The sequence below is a fragment of the Garra rufa genome, chromosome 20, assembly GCF_049309525.1.
Source record: "Garra rufa chromosome 20, GarRuf1.0, whole genome shotgun sequence".
NCBI classification, from domain to species: Eukaryota; Metazoa; Chordata; class Actinopteri; order Cypriniformes; family Cyprinidae; genus Garra; species Garra rufa.
The window spans coordinates 4,673,677-4,692,568 of NC_133380.1; the positions used below are offsets into that span (position 1 = coordinate 4,673,677).

At 36.2% G+C, this 18,892-nt stretch overlaps 1 protein-coding gene across 1 annotated transcript in view; it reads right to left on the minus strand.

Annotated features, from left to right (window-relative positions):
* Nucleotides 1-1,522: 1,522 nt before the first annotated feature.
* The window catches only part of acyp2 (acylphosphatase 2, muscle type), a 21,970-nt gene continuing 4,600 nt past the window's right edge, over nt 1,523-18,892 (minus strand). The window contains exon 4 of the mRNA XM_073826319.1: nt 1,523-2,318. Coding sequence (XP_073682420.1) covers nt 2,204-2,318 — 115 coding nt within the window. The 3' untranslated portion in view covers nt 1,523-2,203. The remainder of the gene's footprint in view (nt 2,319-18,892) is intronic.

Genomic DNA, 18,892 nt, shown 5'->3' on the forward strand with positions numbered 1-18,892 from the left:
GTGAACCTGTAAACCTTTCAGTCCAAGTAAACGAATGCGTTCAAATAGAAAATTTAAAACGATATTCATAAATGAAGCAAATACCCACTTTTCTTCCGGCACCACTAACGTTACACCATTGATTATCTTGTTATTAATATGATTTGATTTATGGTTCATATTCATAATCGTACAGTATGTTGTTGCCAGTTTAAAGGGCGATGTTTCCAAGCACTTTCGGGCTAAAAAAAGCTGTTTTCATTTGCATTACAATGCATAGTATGTTTATTTAATGGTCGCGGGTGCGGGGCGGGTTGTAAAAATAGACACAGTGGTGCTGGGCGGGCTGGCTCGGGCCAAATAATTTCATAATTGCGGGACCCGAGGGTTGAAAAACAAAAACCCAACCCGCGCATCACTATGGTGATCCGACATTCCGGTGATCTGACAGCGAGAGCGAGAGACAACAGCGACCGAGTTCCATTACCACAGAGATATTTTTTCACATTGAGTGTTTTTAGGATTCAAGAGAGGAGACTCAGCACTTCATCGTTGTGTGCATTTTTGTACCGTTTCGTCGCATTCCCCGTTGACGCTCTATGCGTACGGGCTGAGTGGATGCAGAAGATCCGGGGGGATGACTTCAACCCCACCAAATTTTTAAATGCATATAATTCTCAGTGTATTTCAGTGTATTTTGTGCGTTTCTGTAATTTCTATTACTGCATTTATTTTGTGCAAGTGAGATGAGTAAAGAAAGACCATCTTTTTCATGAATCATTATCTCTCTGGTGTTTATAAGCAGCACACACAGTATTTTACTACCTGTAAAAATACACAAACTTAGCTATATTAAATTGTTTGTGGTACCTACAGTTACAAATGTAAAATATGTGATGATAATATTGATCGAGCAATTGATGTAAGGTAAATGAAAATATATGCGCAGAATTGAGAAAATAGTATTAATGGAGATAAATTGTAGCCTATCACAGCTAGGCAAACGTGTGAATGTTCACGGTGCATTTTATGCAAACAACTCTAATCGTAGTTGTAAATCTATATTTACAGGCATTGTCATTGCGTATGCAGCATGAGTCAAATACAATCTTCTGTTCGTGAACAGTTGTATTTCATTCATTATCTGACTATGCATCAGTGCATTTAATTGCCATTGGCTCATGTGATAGTAATATAGATCTTAGTAAGTAATACTACTAGACAATAATAACTGATACCCGCACGACGGTGTAATTTACTTCCGGGTAAAGATAGGATCATTCAAATGAAATACAATAAATGTACAAATAAATATTACAAATTAAAAAACGATCGGAAATGCGTCCAATTTTCTATTACTATTATTTGATGACAACAATACATTTGGAAAACAAAATACAGCCGTTTCTGCTTTTTTTCTTTTAAACAAAAAACCAAGCTGCACCCTTTTTTAAATTTCATCTTTCATTCCGAAATTGAATAATGAATGAACGAAAAAGTACACGGACCGCTTTTGAATATTTTGAATTAGTTTTTATTTTTATTTTAGCTTAAATTTTAGAAATGAAGATGTGTTTTTGTTTTTACTATACAATTATATATATGTGTATATATATTTTTTATTAGTTTTTATTTTTGTAATTTGTTTCTTTATTTTAGCTACAATTTTAGAAATTTAGTTATGATTTTTGTTATAAGATACTATTATTATCTTTTTTTAATATTTAGAATTAGTTTTTATTTTTGTATTTTTATTTTTTATTTTCATTTTAGCTAAATTGCACAATTGTTTTCAACATTGATAATAATCAGAAATGTTTCTTGAGTAGCAAATCAGCATATTAGAATGATTTCTGAAGGATCATGTGACACTGAAGATGAGTAATGATGCTGAAAATTCGGCTTTGATCGTAGAAATAAATTATATTTTCATATATATTCACATAGAAAACACTTTTTCTAAAATGAAATGTTTCAGAATTTTTACCATATTTTTTGATCAAATAAATGCAGCCTTGGTGAGCAGAAGAGACTTAGAAATCTAATACAACATGTCATATTTTATTATCTTTATATTTACAACCCTATGCTAATAAATATAAACAACTAATTATAATTATGGGGTAAATGTTTAGTTTTGTCTTGTAAAGTGTCTTCTTTGTGGTAATCATCTAGCAAGTATGTGCGTTAGTTGTTTTCCGGTGCGGATGGGACTGGCTGGGTTTCAGTAGCGAGTGCCAAAGCCATGAATCTCCAGTTTAGAGATTGGTTTCTCATTGGAGAACTGAGTGCGGTCGATTCGAGAGCTGGGACTGCCCACCTTACTGAGCCAGTACTTCCTGTGGATCACAGAGAGACAGACAAAACACGGTAAACAATGTAGGATATGATGCACACCTCAAATTGAATAGTTTTGAGACTAGTTTTTTTCTTGCACATTTTGCACATTTTGCATATATATATAAAACATAACACATTTTTTATATATATATTTTTTTATATATACCGAAAACATTACACATTTAGTTGTGTTTTTGCTGTAAGATACTATCATTGTTTTATGCATATTTTGAATTAGCTTTTATTTTTGTATTTTCTTTTGATTTTAATTTTAGCTAACATTTTTTAAATTTAGTTATGTTTTTATAGCTAAAATGTTAGTAATTTAGTTATGTGTTTTGAGCTGGTTTTTATTTATTTATTTATTTATTTTTTAATTTTAGCTAAAAATTGAATAAATTAGTTGTGTGTTTTGCTATAAGATTTTTTTTCTATTATTGTTTTTTTATATTTTGAATTAGTTTTTATTTTTGTATTTTCTTTTTTTAGCTAAAATTTTAGTCATTTAGTTGTGTTTTTGCTATAAGATACTATTATTGTCTTTTTTGAATATTTTGAATATCGTGCTTATTTTTGTATTTTTTTATTTAAATTTTAGCTAAAATTTTAGCAATTTAACTGTGTTTTTGCAATAAGATATTATTATAGTTTTTTTATATATATTTCAAATTTGTTTTTATTTTTGTATTTTCTTTTGTATTTTAATTTTAGCTGCTATAAGGTAGTATTATTGTCATGGCCACACCAGGCTCATCCTCCACTCAGATCACCCAATCACCAGAATACTAATCAGCAGCACCTGCGTCTAATCACCAAGCCCTACAAGAGCACGCTCACTGCACTCCCTCATTGTCTGGTCACCCTCGTGGAATTAGACTCGTATGTATGCTCTAACTATATGTTTCAAGAATTACCTTTATTCAAGCTTCTCCTTTCGTTCTCCCAGTGTTTCCTCGTCTCCTACAAACTCCAACTCCAACGCTCACTCCAACGGATCTCCTACCAGCTCCTGGCGACCAGCCAGCATTCTATTTGTGCAGTGCGTGCTCTGATCGTCTGGTAATACACAACTCTCATTCATCAAGACCAGCTATCTCTCACCAAGGACAGTTAATTCATCTGTGCTTTGCTCATTCTGCTTTGTCAATAAACATACCTATTGGATTTACTAACATCTCTCGTCTGAGTCTGCGTTCCGTTACAGATGACCAGACCATAACATCATGAATCCAACAGGTGTAGATCCCTTCCAGGAGCTGGTAGATTCACTTCGGAAAGTCCTTACTGTACCCGCGAGCACCGCACCTCCGCCTGCACCGCCGCCAGCACCAGTTTCCACGCCCTCTTCTTCGGCTCCTGTTTACACCGCCAGTCCCGTGGTCAATCCAGCGCCCTACTCAGGCTCGGCGGAAGAATGCAACGGGTTTCTGCTACAGTGTTCGCTCGCCCTCGAGATGCAGCCGCATAGATTTCCCACTGAGAGAGCTAAGATTTCATTCATTATATCTCTCTTGTCAGGTCGAGCGCTCCAGTGGGCAGAATCATTATGGCAGCAAGATGGACCAGCCACCCATTCTCTTAACGTCTTCATCACTCATTTCAGAGAGGTATTTGGACTACCTGTTGGAGATTCATCTGTGGGTGAACAATTATACCATTTACAACAAGGTAGAAGTTCAATCCAAGACTATGCTCTCCGATTCCGTACCCTAGCTGCCTCAAGTGGATGGAATGAGCGCTCCCTGATTACAACTTATCGCCAGGGGCTGGAGCCCTCATTGCGGCTGCATCTCTCGGCATATGATGACACCATAGGGCTTGAGCGCTTTATCCAACTGTCCGTCAGAGTAGCAAACCGGATAAGAGGCTGTATGGAGGGTAATTTGTGCCAAAACCCTCTCCCTCTCCGCCAACCAGAGCTTCCCAGCCCTCCAGAACCAGCTTTCGAACCCATGCAGATCGACTATTCACGTCTTTCATCGACCGAACGTCGACGCCGGCTGACCCAGGGCTTATGTCTATATTGTGGTCAAAATGGACACATCCTTCAGACGTGTCCCATCCGTCCCCCCAGGCCCATGGTGAGTGTAGTTTCATATTCCTCTACAAATGCACGCCCACTCACCACTGCCGTTCAGCTCACTACTCCTCATCACTCTGTTACAGTACACGCCCTCCTCGATTCTGGGTCAGCCGGCAACTTCATCTCCCAAGACCTCTGCAATCAACTTGGACTCAAGAAAAAAGTAAATAATATCCCATACAAAATCCAATCCATCACAGGTAGTCCCCTTGTGCAAGGAAAAATTCGTTACTACGTGGGTCCCCTTCAACTTCAAGTCGGTCAGCTCCACATCGAAGAAATCTGCCTGCTGGTTCTGGAGAAGTCCACCGCTGGGATTGTTTTAGGGCGTCCGTGGCTCGTTTTGCATGATCCCACCTTATCATGGACCACTGGCGAAGTTCTGAAGTGGGGTAAGGATTGCTTCTCCAGATGTTTCCCTCAGATACCCAAACCAGTAAGCCAGAATCTCACCCTACCACTTAGCTCCACATCCATTGAGAGTCCGGTTGAGAAGCTTTCCGTGGAGATACCTGCAGATTATTCCCACTTCAGTGACGTGTTCTGCCCAAAACGAGCCACGCGGTTACCACCTCATCGACCATGGGACTGTGCGATAGAGCTTCTGCCCGGTGAACCAGTGCCCAGAGGCAAGATATATCCACTCTCCATCCCTGAACAGAAGGCCATGGAGGAGTATATCGAGGAGGCACTGCAACAAGGGTACATCCGTCAATCTACCTCCCCTGCTGCTTCCAGCTTTTTCTTTGTTGCTAAAAAGGACGGAGGCTTGCGGCCTTGCATAGACTACCGGGCACTTAACAACATCACTGTCAAATACCGTTATCCCCTTCCTCTCGTCCCAGCCGCTCTGGAGCAACTTCGCGGAGCCCGCATCTTCTCTAAATTGGACCTCAGGAGTGCGTACAACCTCATTCGGATACGTGAGGGGGACGAATGGAAGACAGCTTTTGTCACCCCTACAGGCCACTACGAATATCTAGTTATGCCCTATGGATTAGTAAATGCCCCCTCCGTTTTCCAAGGATACATGAATGAGGTGTTCCGGGAGTGCCTCCACCGTTACGTCCTAGTGTACATTGATGATATCCTTGTGTACTCCCGGAACGAGGCCGAACATCGCCAGCACGTCTCTGAGGTCCTTAAACGGCTCCGTAAACATCACCTCTTCCTCAAAGCAGAAAAATGCACCTTCCATCAAACCTCCATTCAATTCCTCGGTTACGACATCAGTCCTAAAGGCATTCAGATGGACGAGAGGAAGGTAGTAGCAATCAAATCCTGGCCCATTCCTACATCTGTCAAAGAACTGCAAAGATTCCTTGGTTTCTCTAATTTCTATCGTCGTTTCATCCACAACTACAGTGCCATAACCTCTGCTCTTACTGATCTCCTGAAAGGTAAGCCCAAGTCTCTGTCCTGGACTCCAGAAGCTGGCCTAGCAATGAGGACTTTGCAACAAGCCTTCACTTCAGCACCTCTCCTGGTCCATCCTGATCCGGAAAAACCATTCATCATAGAGGTGGATGCCTCTACATCAGGAGTAGGTGCTGTCCTATCACAGCAGCAGGGGACCCCATCTCGACTCCACCCATGTGCCTTCTTTTCCAAGAAACTATCCTCGGCGGAGCAGAATTATGATATCGGCAACAGAGAGCTTCTTGCCATCAAGCTCGCCCTGGAGGAATGGAGACACTGGCTGGAGGGGGCCCTTCATCCTTTTGTGGTACTTACAGATCACCGTAACCTTGAATATCTCAGAGAAACCAAACGATTGAATCCCCGGCAGGCCAGGTGGGCCCTCTTCTTTACTCGCTTCAACTTTACCATCTCTTATCGCCCAGGAACCAAGAACACAAAGGCAGATGCTCTCTCCCGTCTCCATGCTCCTTCCGAACTCCCAGATAAGCCTGAACCCATCCTCCCTCCTGAACTAATAGTAAGTCCGATCCAATGGGCCCTGGATGAAGATATAGCAGCCGCCAGTGTCTCCGATCCTGCTCCGCCGGGGTGCCCCAATAATCGCACTTACGTACCCAAGTCTCTACGCAATCGGCTTATCCACTCTTCGCACACATCCCTGGGCACTGGTCACCCTGGGACCAATCGAACCCTCTCGCTGCTACAAGATCGCTTCTGGTGGCCTGAAATGCTTCAAGACATCAGAAGGTATGTGAGAGGATGCCAGGAATGTGCAATGTCGAAATCACCACGACACCTTCCATCAGGCAAGCTCCATCCCCTTCCCATTCCTCGGCGTCCATGGTCACATCTAGGAGTAGATTTTGTAACTGACCTGCCATCATCTGAAGGCAACACCTGCATATTGGTTGCAGTTGATCGGTTTTCCAAAGCTTGCCGATTGATCCCACTCAAAGGACTGCCAACGGCTATGGAAGCAGCCGAACTACTCTTCAACCATGTCTTCCGCAACTTTGGCCTCCCCGAAGATATAGTGTCCGATAGAGGCCCTCAGTTTATTTCCAGAGTCTGGCGATCCTTTTTCTCCCTCCTAGGTGTGACCATCAACCTGTCTTCTGGATACCATCCTCAGAGTAATGGTCAAACCGAAAGGAAGATCCAGGAGATAGGTCGTTACCTCCGTACCTTCTGCCACAGCCACCAGAACTCCTGGAACCGCTACCTGGCATGGGCCGAGTACGCACAGAATTCCCTCCGACAACCATCCACGGATTTAACACCATTCCAGTGCGTACTCGGCTACCAACCCCCTCTATTTCCCTGGTCAGGGGAGCCATCGGATGTACCATCGGTAACACACTGGTTCCAGGAGAGCGAGAGGGTCTGGGACTCAGCACATCAACATCTTCAGCGGGCAGTACGTCGACAGAAACATTACTCCGATGTCCGGAGAGCCTCCACTCCAGTCTTCCAACCGGGCCAGAAGGTTTGGCTCTCCACACGGGACATCCGGCTCAGACTCCCCTGTAAAAAGCTGAGTCCCAGGTTCATTGGTCCCTTCCCGGTCATCCGTCAGATCAATCCGGTCACCTATCAATTACAACTACCAGCACATTACAGAATTCACCCCACATTCCATGTTTCTCTACTTAAACCTTTTCACTCACCTGTCTCTTCTGTCCCCACAGAGCCTGGCCCAATCGAGGAACCCCCTCTTCCGATGGTGCTGGAGGATGGTACAGTCTACTCTGTAAAAGAAATTCTGAACTCCCGACGTCGTGGTGGCAGACTAGAGTACTTGGTTGACTGGGAAGGCTATGGCCCAGAAGAGAGGTCATGGATACCCAGGGATGACATCCTAGACCCAAATCTTCTCACTGAGTTTCATGCTACACATCCCCAATGCCCAGCACCACGGGGTCGAGGTCGCCCACCACGAAATCGAGGTATTCGGCCCTCAGGAGCGGGCCGTGGAGGAGGGGGTTCTGTCATGGCCACACCAGGCTCATCCTCCACTCAGATCACCCAATCACCAGAATACTAATCAGCAGCACCTGCGTCTAATCACCAAGCCCTACAAGAGCACGCTCACTGCACTCCCTCATTGTCTGGTCACCCTCGTGGAATTAGACTCGTATGTATGCTCTAACTATATGTTTCAAGAATTACCTTTATTCAAGCTTCTCCTTTCGTTCTCCCAGTGTTTCCTCGTCTCCTACAAACTCCAACTCCAACGCTCACTCCAACGGATCTCCTACCAGCTCCTGGCGACCAGCCAGCATTCTATTTGTGCAGTGCGTGCTCTGATCGTCTGGTAATACACAACTCTCATTCATCAAGACCAGCTATCTCTCACCAAGGACAGTTAATTCATCTGTGCTTTGCTCATTCTGCTTTGTCAATAAACATACCTATTGGATTTACTAACATCTCTCGTCTGAGTCTGCGTTCCGTTACAATTATTGTCTTTTTTAATGTTTTGAATTAGTTTGTATTTTTGTATTTTTTATTTTTAGCTAAGATTTTTGTAATTTTATCGTGTGTTTGCCATTTTTAATAGTATTTCCAATATGTCTATATAGGTTTCATTAATTTTTAGTTTTAGTTATTTCAGTACATCAACTTAAACTATATGAAAATGAGAAATGGTGCATCCTTAGATGCTAAAAACAACAACAACAACAACAACAAAAATAGGAAGTCATAACTATTTTATTTTTTATAATACTATTAAAAAATATAAACTATATCATTTTTATATTAAAAAATTAGTTTTAGTTTTAGCATAAAACCTTGTTATGAATACTTACAATAACTTTAACATTTATTTAAATTTTATTTTGTTTATTTAAAATTTTTACAAAAAGAGTGGAATTGACTCACTTTAACAAAGATGCAAATCAGGACAGCATTAAACAGTATATATTTGTCGATTTACTGTTTTCTAGTCTTTATGCTTTGTTTTATTGTTTAGTATTTGAAACTTTTTCACAAACAAAGGTTTACATTTTTCCATTTACATGTGTAAAAAGTTTCAAATTATTCTTCGAATACACAACATCCTCTTTGTAAAAAGGAATAAATATTATTTATTTTCACTGAAAGCCAATTAAAAACATATTCAAAATGTACAGCTAAAAAGGTGTTCAAGAGTTTCAGGAAAGGAAGAATGCAAGCATTCATCTCAAATAAAAAAAAAATTAAATTTAAAAATATACATTTTTGAATCTCCATTCACTTTCTTTATAAAAAAAAACACCTCTGTCTTCGATAAAAGAAAGAACAGCATAAGAAACGCTGTGTTTTTTGCTATAAGATACTATTATTGTTTTTTTATATATTTTGAATTAGTTTTTATTTTGGTTTTTTCTTCTTTTATTTTTAGCTTTTTGTAATTTAATCATGTGTATTTGCCATTTTAATAGTATTTCTAATATGTCTATATAGGTTTCATTCATTTTAAGTTCTATTTATTTTAGTACATCAACTTAAACTATATGAAAATGAAAAACACTTTTGAAAATGAAAAATAAACTTTTTTTAAACTAATTAATTTTTTTTTACAAAAAGCAAGATTTAAGAGGAACTGATTCACTTTAATCTTAAAGTTTTATGATGCTTTTATATAATTTTTTTTTTATTTTAAATAAGAAAACATCTCTGTCTTCGATAAAAGAAAGAACAGCATAAGAAACACTAAAGAAACTCCATCAGGAGAACGAACGGACCTCATTTTCTTTCTGTTTCTCAAAAACAAGGGTGCGGCGCATAAACACACAGCTTTTCTGACTGAAGCCGGACAGACATGCAGGATCTCTCATGCAGTTCTCCTCAGAGGCTGTAAATGCATTATTCTCCCTGTGGGCCGCGGCGCTGATCTCATATCGGATAAGAGAGAGTGCGGTCAGACCATCTGCATGGCTGCCCAATATTCAGCTCATAATGGGCCTGCCAGGAAGAGGAGGAGCCCGTGTCAAAGAGAACAGCTCCAATCTCTACAGCAACAGCGCAGGAACGACCCCCGTGATAAAGAGAGCCACGCAGATTGTGTTTTGAGTGCTGGGAATGACGGATTACAGATGGATCCGGGTTATTCTGGGGTTATCAGCCGTAACGGCAACATAAAGAGGTTTGTTTTGGACGTGAAAGCCTCGAGTTTCATCAGGGTGCGGTTCACTAATACTGAGGAAATCCAACCCTGACCGAGGAAAAAGACACTTTACATGAACAGCTGTCACGTGTCACTGTATTCAAAGCAGTAAAAGCACAAATTCCACTTTGATTCGTTTAGAGAGAGAACTAGACGGTAGAGAAACTACAATGAAAAATGGCTTTAAGACTACTTTCACTCAGAGGTTGCTAGTGGGTTTTGAAGCTATTTTCACTCAGAAATTTATATTTAAAACATGCTAGTAAAAACGGCTTTGAAACAAATTTCACTCATGAACTGAATCTTCGAAAAGATTTTTAACTAGTAAAAATGGCTTTGAAACACATTTCAGACAGAAATCGCCAGTGAAAATGGCTTAGAAAGATTTCATTTAGAAATTACAAGTAAAATGGCCCTTAAACCATTTTCACTCATAAATGGCTTTGAAACAATTTTAACTTAGAAATTTCTAGCAAAACTGGCTTTGAAACTAATTTCAGTCAGATATTACTAAAAATAGCTTAGAAAGAAATTTTATTCAGAAATTGAGATATTACAACGAAAGAGATACTACAATGACCGTGTTTCCCATTCATTAACTAGAGTGTGGCGGCCCACCACAGTCTAATCTGTCCCGCCACGGTTTCATAATAAACCGAAAATATATTCATACTCGTCATTTTAACATAAAATGTCTTTAACGTTGTGTTTCGTGCCATCGCTTTGGCAAAGTGTCCGTCAAACGAACTAAGCGTAATTATGACGTTATCCTCTCATCAAGTCTGTTTGCGCTGCTTATTTCAAAGCGAAGCGCGCACTTCATTCATTCATTTGCCGCGTCTCAGAGTCAGAGCGGCTCCTTTGATTGAGCGCGTTTACATGCACGTTCTTAAACCGATTACGCTTAATAAACCGAAAACGCACGTGGTCATGTAAACACGGTGACCCGTTTTCTTTTACCGGAGTAAGGTCATAATCGGCGTCAACATAAACCGGTCTGCACAGGTAGCTTTCTGCCTCTTGTCCCGATTTTGGGTGGCACGTAAACGCAATAACCCGCTTTCTGTCGGTTTATTGAAGTGCGCATGTGTAATACGTGACAGGAACGCATCGTTAGTGCAGATTCAAGCGCATACAGTCGAGGCCAAAAGTTTTGAGAATGACACAAATATTAGTTTTCACAAAGTTTGCTGCTAAACTGCTTTTAGATCTTTGTTTCAGTTGTTTCTGTGATGTACTGAAATATAATTACAAGCATACGTTTCAAAGGCTTTTATCAACAATTACATGACATTTGTGACCCTGGACCACAAAACCAGCCATAAGTTTAAATTTTACAAAACTGAGATGTATACATCATATGAAAGCTCAATAAATAAGCTTTCTTTTGATGTATGGTTTGTTAGGATAGGACATAGGATTTGGCCGAGATACAACTATTTGAAAATCTGGAATCTGAGGCTGCAAAATATCAAAATACTGAGAAAATCACCTTTAAATTTGTCCAAATTGAGCTCTTAACAATGCATATTACTAATCAAAAATTACATTTTGATATGTTTGCAGTAGGAATATTACAAAAAAAAATTCATGGAACATGATCTTTACTTAATTTCCTAATGATTTTTGACATGAAAGAAAAATCAATAATTTTGACCCATACTATGTATTTTTGGCTATTACTACAAATATACCCCAGCGACTTAAGACTGGTTTTGTGGTCCAGGGTCACATTTATGCAAAGAGTATTTGAAGTGTTGGCTCTTCTTTTTCAGGACCTCTGCAATTGGACTGGGCATGGTCTCAATCAACTTCTGGGCCAAATCCTGACTGATAGCAACCCATTCTTTCATAATCACTTCTTGGAGTTTGTCAGAATTAGTGGATTTTTGTTTGTCCACCCGCCTCTTGAGGATTGACCACAAGTTCTCAATGGGATTAAGATCTGGGGAGTTTCCAGGCCATGAACCCAAAATTGCAATGTTTTGGTCCCCGAGCCACTTAGTTATCACTTTTGCCTTATGGCACGGTGCTCCATCGCGCTGGAAAATGCATTGTTCTTCACCAAACTGTTGTTGGATTGTTGGAAGAAGTTGCTGTTGGAGGGTGTTTTGGTACCATTCTTTATTCATGGCTGTGTTTTTGGGCAAAACTGTGAGTGAGCCCACTCCCTTGGATGAGAAGCAACCCCACACATGAATGGTCTCAGGATGCTTTACTGTTGGTATGACACAGGACTGATGGTAGCGCTCACCTTTTCTTCTCCGGACAAGCCTTTTTCCAGATGCCCCAAACAATCGGAAAGAGGCTTCATCGGAGAATATGACTTTGCCCCAGTCCTCAGCAGTCCATTCGCCATACTTTTTGCAGAAGATCAATCTGTCCCTGATGTTTTTTTTGAGAGAAGTGGCTTCTTTGCTGCCCTTCTTGACACCAGATCATCTTCCAAAAGTCTTGGCCTCACTGTGTGTTCAGATGCGCTCACACCTGTCTGCTGCCATTCCTGAGCAAGCTCTGCACTGGTGGCACTCCGATCCCGCAGCTCAATCCTCTTTAGGAGACCATCCTGGCGCTTGATGGACTTTCTTGGACGCCCTGAAGCCTTCTTGACAATGCAGTGGAAAGTTTTCTTCGGGATTAAGTTAATTTTCATGGCAAAGAAGGACTATGCAATTCATCTGATCACTCTTCATAACATTCTGGAGTATATACAAATTGTTATTATAAAAACTTAAGCAGCAACGTTTCCAATTTCCAATATTTATGTAATTCTCAAAACTTTTGGCCACGACTGTAGACAGAGCAAACGCTTTCCAGTAAAGAAAGGCAGACTCTTTCATGACTCAGAAAATTATAAAAAGTGTTCTCATCTCGTGCAGCAAAAGTAGAAGTGGTTCAGTCAAAACGCTGCATTTATAACTGCATGAGAGGATAATATGAGCTGTATATTTCAGGCTGACATGTTGCAAGCTTTATTTAACATAACAACTGATTCGCAAGTTATTATATTTTGACGACACTAAAAGGATTTTTTTTTTAATTTATCAATAAAGTTGTGTTCATCTTTGTTTGTATTGTGATTTAAAATGCAATGGTTGGTCTTTTGGTGTATTATTAAATATGTTTAGTTGTTGTAGTAGCAGCAACTGCAAAACAGTTTATGGCGTGGAAAAAATATTTATGGCTGGTAAATTTTCAGCAGCCATTGGCAGATGTGGCAACCCTGGCCTTGGAAAACAGTTTACTCAGAACTTGCTAGTAAAAATGGGTTTTGAAGCAATTTTCACACAGAAACTGCCAGTAAAAATGGCTTTGAAAGTTTTTTAATGGCTTTGAAAAAAACATGTACTCAGAAACTGTTAGTAAAAATGGCTTTGAAACCATTTTCACCCAGAAATTGCTAGTAGTAAGGCCTTTGAAACTCTTTTCACTCAGAAAAGGCTAGTAGAAATGGCTTTGAAACTAATTTTACTTATCGATTGTGCTAGTGAAAATGGCTTTGAAAGAATTTTCACTCATAAATTGCTAGTAAAAATGGCTTTGAAACACATTTCAGTCAGAAATTGCCATTAAAAATAGCTTTGAAACTAATTTCAGTCAGAAATCACCAGCAAAAATTGGTTTTGAAAGAATTTTGACTCATAAATTGCTCGTAAAAATGGCATTGAAACAATTTTCACTAAGAAATTGCTAGTAAAAATGGCTTTGAAAAACATGTTTATTCATAAATTGCTTGTAAAAATGGCTTTGAAACCATTTTCACCCAGAAATTGCTAGTAGCAAGGCCTTTGAAACTCTTTTCACTCAGAAAAGGCTAGTAGAAATGGCTTTGAAACTAATTTTACTTATAGATTGCTAGTAAAAATAGCTTTGAAACTAATTTCAGTCAGAAATCACCAGCAAAAATTGGTTTTGAAAGAATTTTGACTCATAAATTGCTCATAAAAATGGCATTGAAACAATTGTCACTAAGAAATTGCTAGTAAAAATGGGTTTGAAAAGTTTTTACTCAAAATTTGCTAGCAAAATGGCTTTGAAACAATTCTCACTCATAAATTGCTAGTACAATGGCTTTGAAAAAAGTTTACTCAGAACTTGCTAGTAAAAATGGGTTTTGAAGCAATTTTCACAAAGAATATGGCTTTGAAAACATTTTTATTTAGAACTTGCTAGTAATAATGGCTTTGAAACAATTTTCACTCATAAATTGCACAAACCCTTTGAAAATTATGATTTTTTTTTTCACACTAGAGAGGTGACTTTCTCAACTATATCTGACTCTTAAGATACAAAATATCACAAAATAGCATAAAAATCACACAAATCAAGAGTTGCATTCAGGACCAAAGTTTTTTGCAAACCTCATAAAATTACAGCTCATATAATATTTAAGTGCCATAAATGGTATGCTTAATTAGCATGTTTATTATCAGTAAGATTGTTTGGGTGTTTTATTGGTCACAGGTAATATGTTTATAATGGCTAATATACTGTAATGGCCTCTTTTTTTATTTCATATATGTGACCCTGGACCACAAAACCAGTCATAAGGTTAAATTTGACAAAACTGAGATTTATACATCATATGAAAGCTATAATAATAAGCTTTCTATTGATGTATGGTTTGTTATGATAGGACAATATTTGACTGAGATACATCTATTTGAAATCAGAAATCTGAGGATGCAAAAAAATCAAAAAGACTGAGAAAATCACCTTTAAAATTGTCCAAATTAGGTTCTTAACAATGCATATTACTAATCAAAAATTACATTTTGATATGTTTACAGTAGGAATTTTACAAAAAATCTTCATGGAACATGAACTTTACTTAATTTCTTAATGATTTTTGGCATAAAATAAAAATAAAAAATTTTGACCCATGCAATGTATTTTTGGCTATTGCTACAAATATACCCCAGCGACTTAAGACTGGTTTTGTGGTCCAGGGTCACATATGTGATACAGACCACGTTAAACACAGATGACAATAACCTTTCCATTATTCTCACGCTCTGAAAGGCTAATCTGCTCTTCCTAAACACTCTAACTCTCTCTCAAACACGGCACAGCTGTACTCGCAATACAGAAACACTTGAGTCTTTGTAGTGTTCATTGTGTTGTGAAGGAAAGGAGTTTCCCATTTGCCCCTGGTGAGGAAGTCAGATAACATTGACACACTGTGATTGGAAGGAACTTCCTCATACGGATCACCATTTCCATCAACCTCTTTCTAACAATCCGCCGGACACTCTCACTCGCTCTAGTACAGCACTAGTTTGATATCAAAACACCACACTATTTACAACCTGTCACTGACATTGTGTTAGAAATGCATTGAAAATCAATGCATTAAAAACAAATAAAATAATTAAAATATTCACTATATTTTATATTGTAGTGTTTTATTTTGTATTATAGTATTACAAGCTGTGAAGTATCAATATATATATATGTTCAAAATCGCTCTCATTGATTGCTTACTTCTTAACCCACTCTCTCCAAACGCATTTAATGAGCAGCAGAATGTTTAGAGAGAAAGTATAATATCAGAAATAATACCAAATCAAACGAAATGTTATTATGTATTAACATTATAAACACTATAAACATAGCTATAAGTTAGTTACCCTGACTCCAAAACGAATCGTTTAAATGTAACGGTATTCAGAACAGAACAGGAATGAAACAAAATATATAAAGTTAAGAAACCAAAACAAAGCGAAACTAAAAATAGCAGGCGTTGGGCTCACGTACTTCTGTAATTCGGCACAAATCCAAGTGTTTCCATATTCCCAATGTATTTAAATGATAAACTGTTATTTATAATGTGTATACTAGGCTTCGATGGAAAAAAATGTATTCTCTTCAGCAAAAATGTCCAGAAATCTTCATATTTAAACTTGTTTTTTGTTCCAAGCTCTGTTCGCTATGGTAAAACCATTAAAAAAGCATATTTGGTGTAGTTTATTTAATCTAATTTAATTAAAATTATTTAGATTTTTTCTGCTGTTTTTGTATGCCATTTATTAATGTAAAAGAAATAGTTCGTGTAATTCGTTTGGAGTTCACTGTAATTTATATTGTGATCGCTAACAACTTCCTTGTTATTATTTCGTCATAATAATAATAAAATAAGTAAAGATGCGGAAATTGAAAGCATGCATTTCATTTGGCTATATAGTGTGATTAAGTGTGTTTTTCGCGAGCAGGTTGCTGCTTTATATATATATATTATATATAATATATTATTATATATAATAATATATTTTTATATTATATATTATATTTTATATTTATTTATTTTGGGGTTTCTTCAAATTCCTATTAATTTATTAATTTAAATTAATTAATAATGATTATTTAATAAATAAATGTGAACTATATAAAAATATTTACCTTTCAAATTATAATGAAATATTATATTATATTAGATTATATATTTTATTTTATTGTATTCTGGGGTTTCTTCAAATGCCCCAAAAATTCAAACAGACCCTATTAATTTATTAGTATAATAGAATTAGTAATTAATTATGATAATAATAATTATAATTATTAATTACTATTAATTATATCATATTATGTTATATTATATAAATGTTATATACTTTTTTTAATTCTAGAAAATAAAAATGAAAAAAGATTTAAAAAAATTTAAATAGACACTATACATTTTATGAATTTAGTAAATATTTTTTTTTTATTTAATAAATAAATGTAAAATATATTACAAATCTTTACTTTTTAAATTACAATATAATATAATTATTTTTTAATCCTGGGGTTTCTTCAAATGGCCAAAAAAATCTAATGAGCCCTTATTAATTTATGAATTTAGTAATAATTGATTTTTATTTAATAACTAAATGTAAAATATATTTAAAATATTTACAGTTTAAATTATAATGAAAAATTATATATATATATATATATATATATATATATATATATATATATATATATATATATATAGGGTATATAGGGTTATAATAGGGTTTCTTCAAATGCCAAAAAAATTATATTTAAAATATTTACGTTTTAAATTACAATAAAATATTATATTATATTATATTCTTTCAAATGCCCCAAAAATTAAAAATTATTTAGCAATGAATAATTTCTATTTAATAAACAAATATAAAATATATTAATAATATTCAGTTGTTATGTTATACGATATTATATATTTAAAAAATATTTACTTTTTCCAATTATAATAAAATATTACATTATATATTTATTTTATTTTATTCTGGGGTTTCTTCAAATGCCCAAAAAATTCAAACAGACCCTATTCATTTATTCATTTAATATTTTAGTAATTCTTTTTATTTAATAAATAATTGTAAAATACATAAAAAATTCAATATGAGCAATAGCAATAATGATGCAAGTAATAATTACAAAGATTCTGTTGCAAAATGCTCTAAAATAAATAAACCAGGACACATTAGATAAGACTGCTGTAAAATGTCATGTCAACAGCTCTTAAAGTAATTCTGTGTGATGATCTGAATGGTGCAGAAATGCTCTCTGGCAGTATTTCTAGACTTAAGAGCTCATCCAGCCGTAATTCAAGCACGGGTGGAGGCCGTCTGGGGACGTTCCTCTGGGATCTACAGTCTCATCAACGTCACTTTCAACCCTAGAGAGTTCACCAAACCAACCCGACGACTAACAACAACTGCAGAGAGCCAAACGAAACAATTACTCTGTAAACACACTGATAGATGTCAATGGAAAGGAATGAAAGAAAGAGAAAACTAGGATGGGAGGAAAACAAGCAAAGGGGGCGGAGCCTGGAGGGCTGCCAACTGCCTGCTTAAATATTTAATGAGCAAACTCATTTCTGTTCACTCGCATCTCGTGTTCAGCAGCTGAAACGAGGAAGAGGAGGAAAAGCTCTTCGTCACTGTATCCAGGCAATCGCATGTACAGCTACATGAGTTTCTGGGTTGTAAGTAAATAGGACACCATTTCACCAGAGAATCACAGCTAAAAATGTCTTACAGGACAGCGGCTGCAGATAATAACCTTCAGGAAAATAGGCAGAACTGACCTGATAAAGGAGACCGGGGCTAGTTGTCACAGCAAAAATATAAAATAATAAAATTAAATCAAGTACTTTTTTTGATATTTTTCTGATTAAATATACATTTTCACTTAGAAATATGGCACATGACGAAAATAATATGATTTAGGAATGTCATTAGATACTGACTTAAAGACATCAATTTGTACATATCAGGTTTTATATACTGAAATTCAATTCATTTACATTTCTTCTGGCCAAAGCATAATTTTATACTTTATATTCTACTATAATTTGTATCAATTATTTTATTAATATTAGCTTTTAATATTAGTTTTCATTTTTAATTGTATTTTAATTTTTTTAGAATTTTTTAAAATATATATTATTATTTGGTTTTAGTTTTTATTTATTTACAGTTATTCCCAATTATATAACTTAAAAAGTTATTTTACATTTAACAACATTTTTAATGTTTTATGGTTTTCATCTAATATTTGTTTTTATTTTATTATTTTTACTATTTGTGATGTATTAATATTATTAATATTTATTTATTATTATTAATTCATTTTCTCAATATTGGCTTTTATCTTTATATGTTCAGTTTCCATTTAATGTTATTTGAATTCTTTTCTTATTTTACTATTTGGTTTTAATTTCCTTTTATTTTAGTTTTGGCATTTATTTATTTCCAGTCATTAATTTTAGTGCTTCAACTTCATTTAATTTAAATGTATATATTTTAAATGTAATTTAACAATTTAAAATTAAAATAAAAAAATAAAAATGCAAAGATAATAATTAATATTAATAAAAAATGATTTTATTTATCTTTGAAAAAATTTTGTTTATATATATATATATATATATATTAGATTGT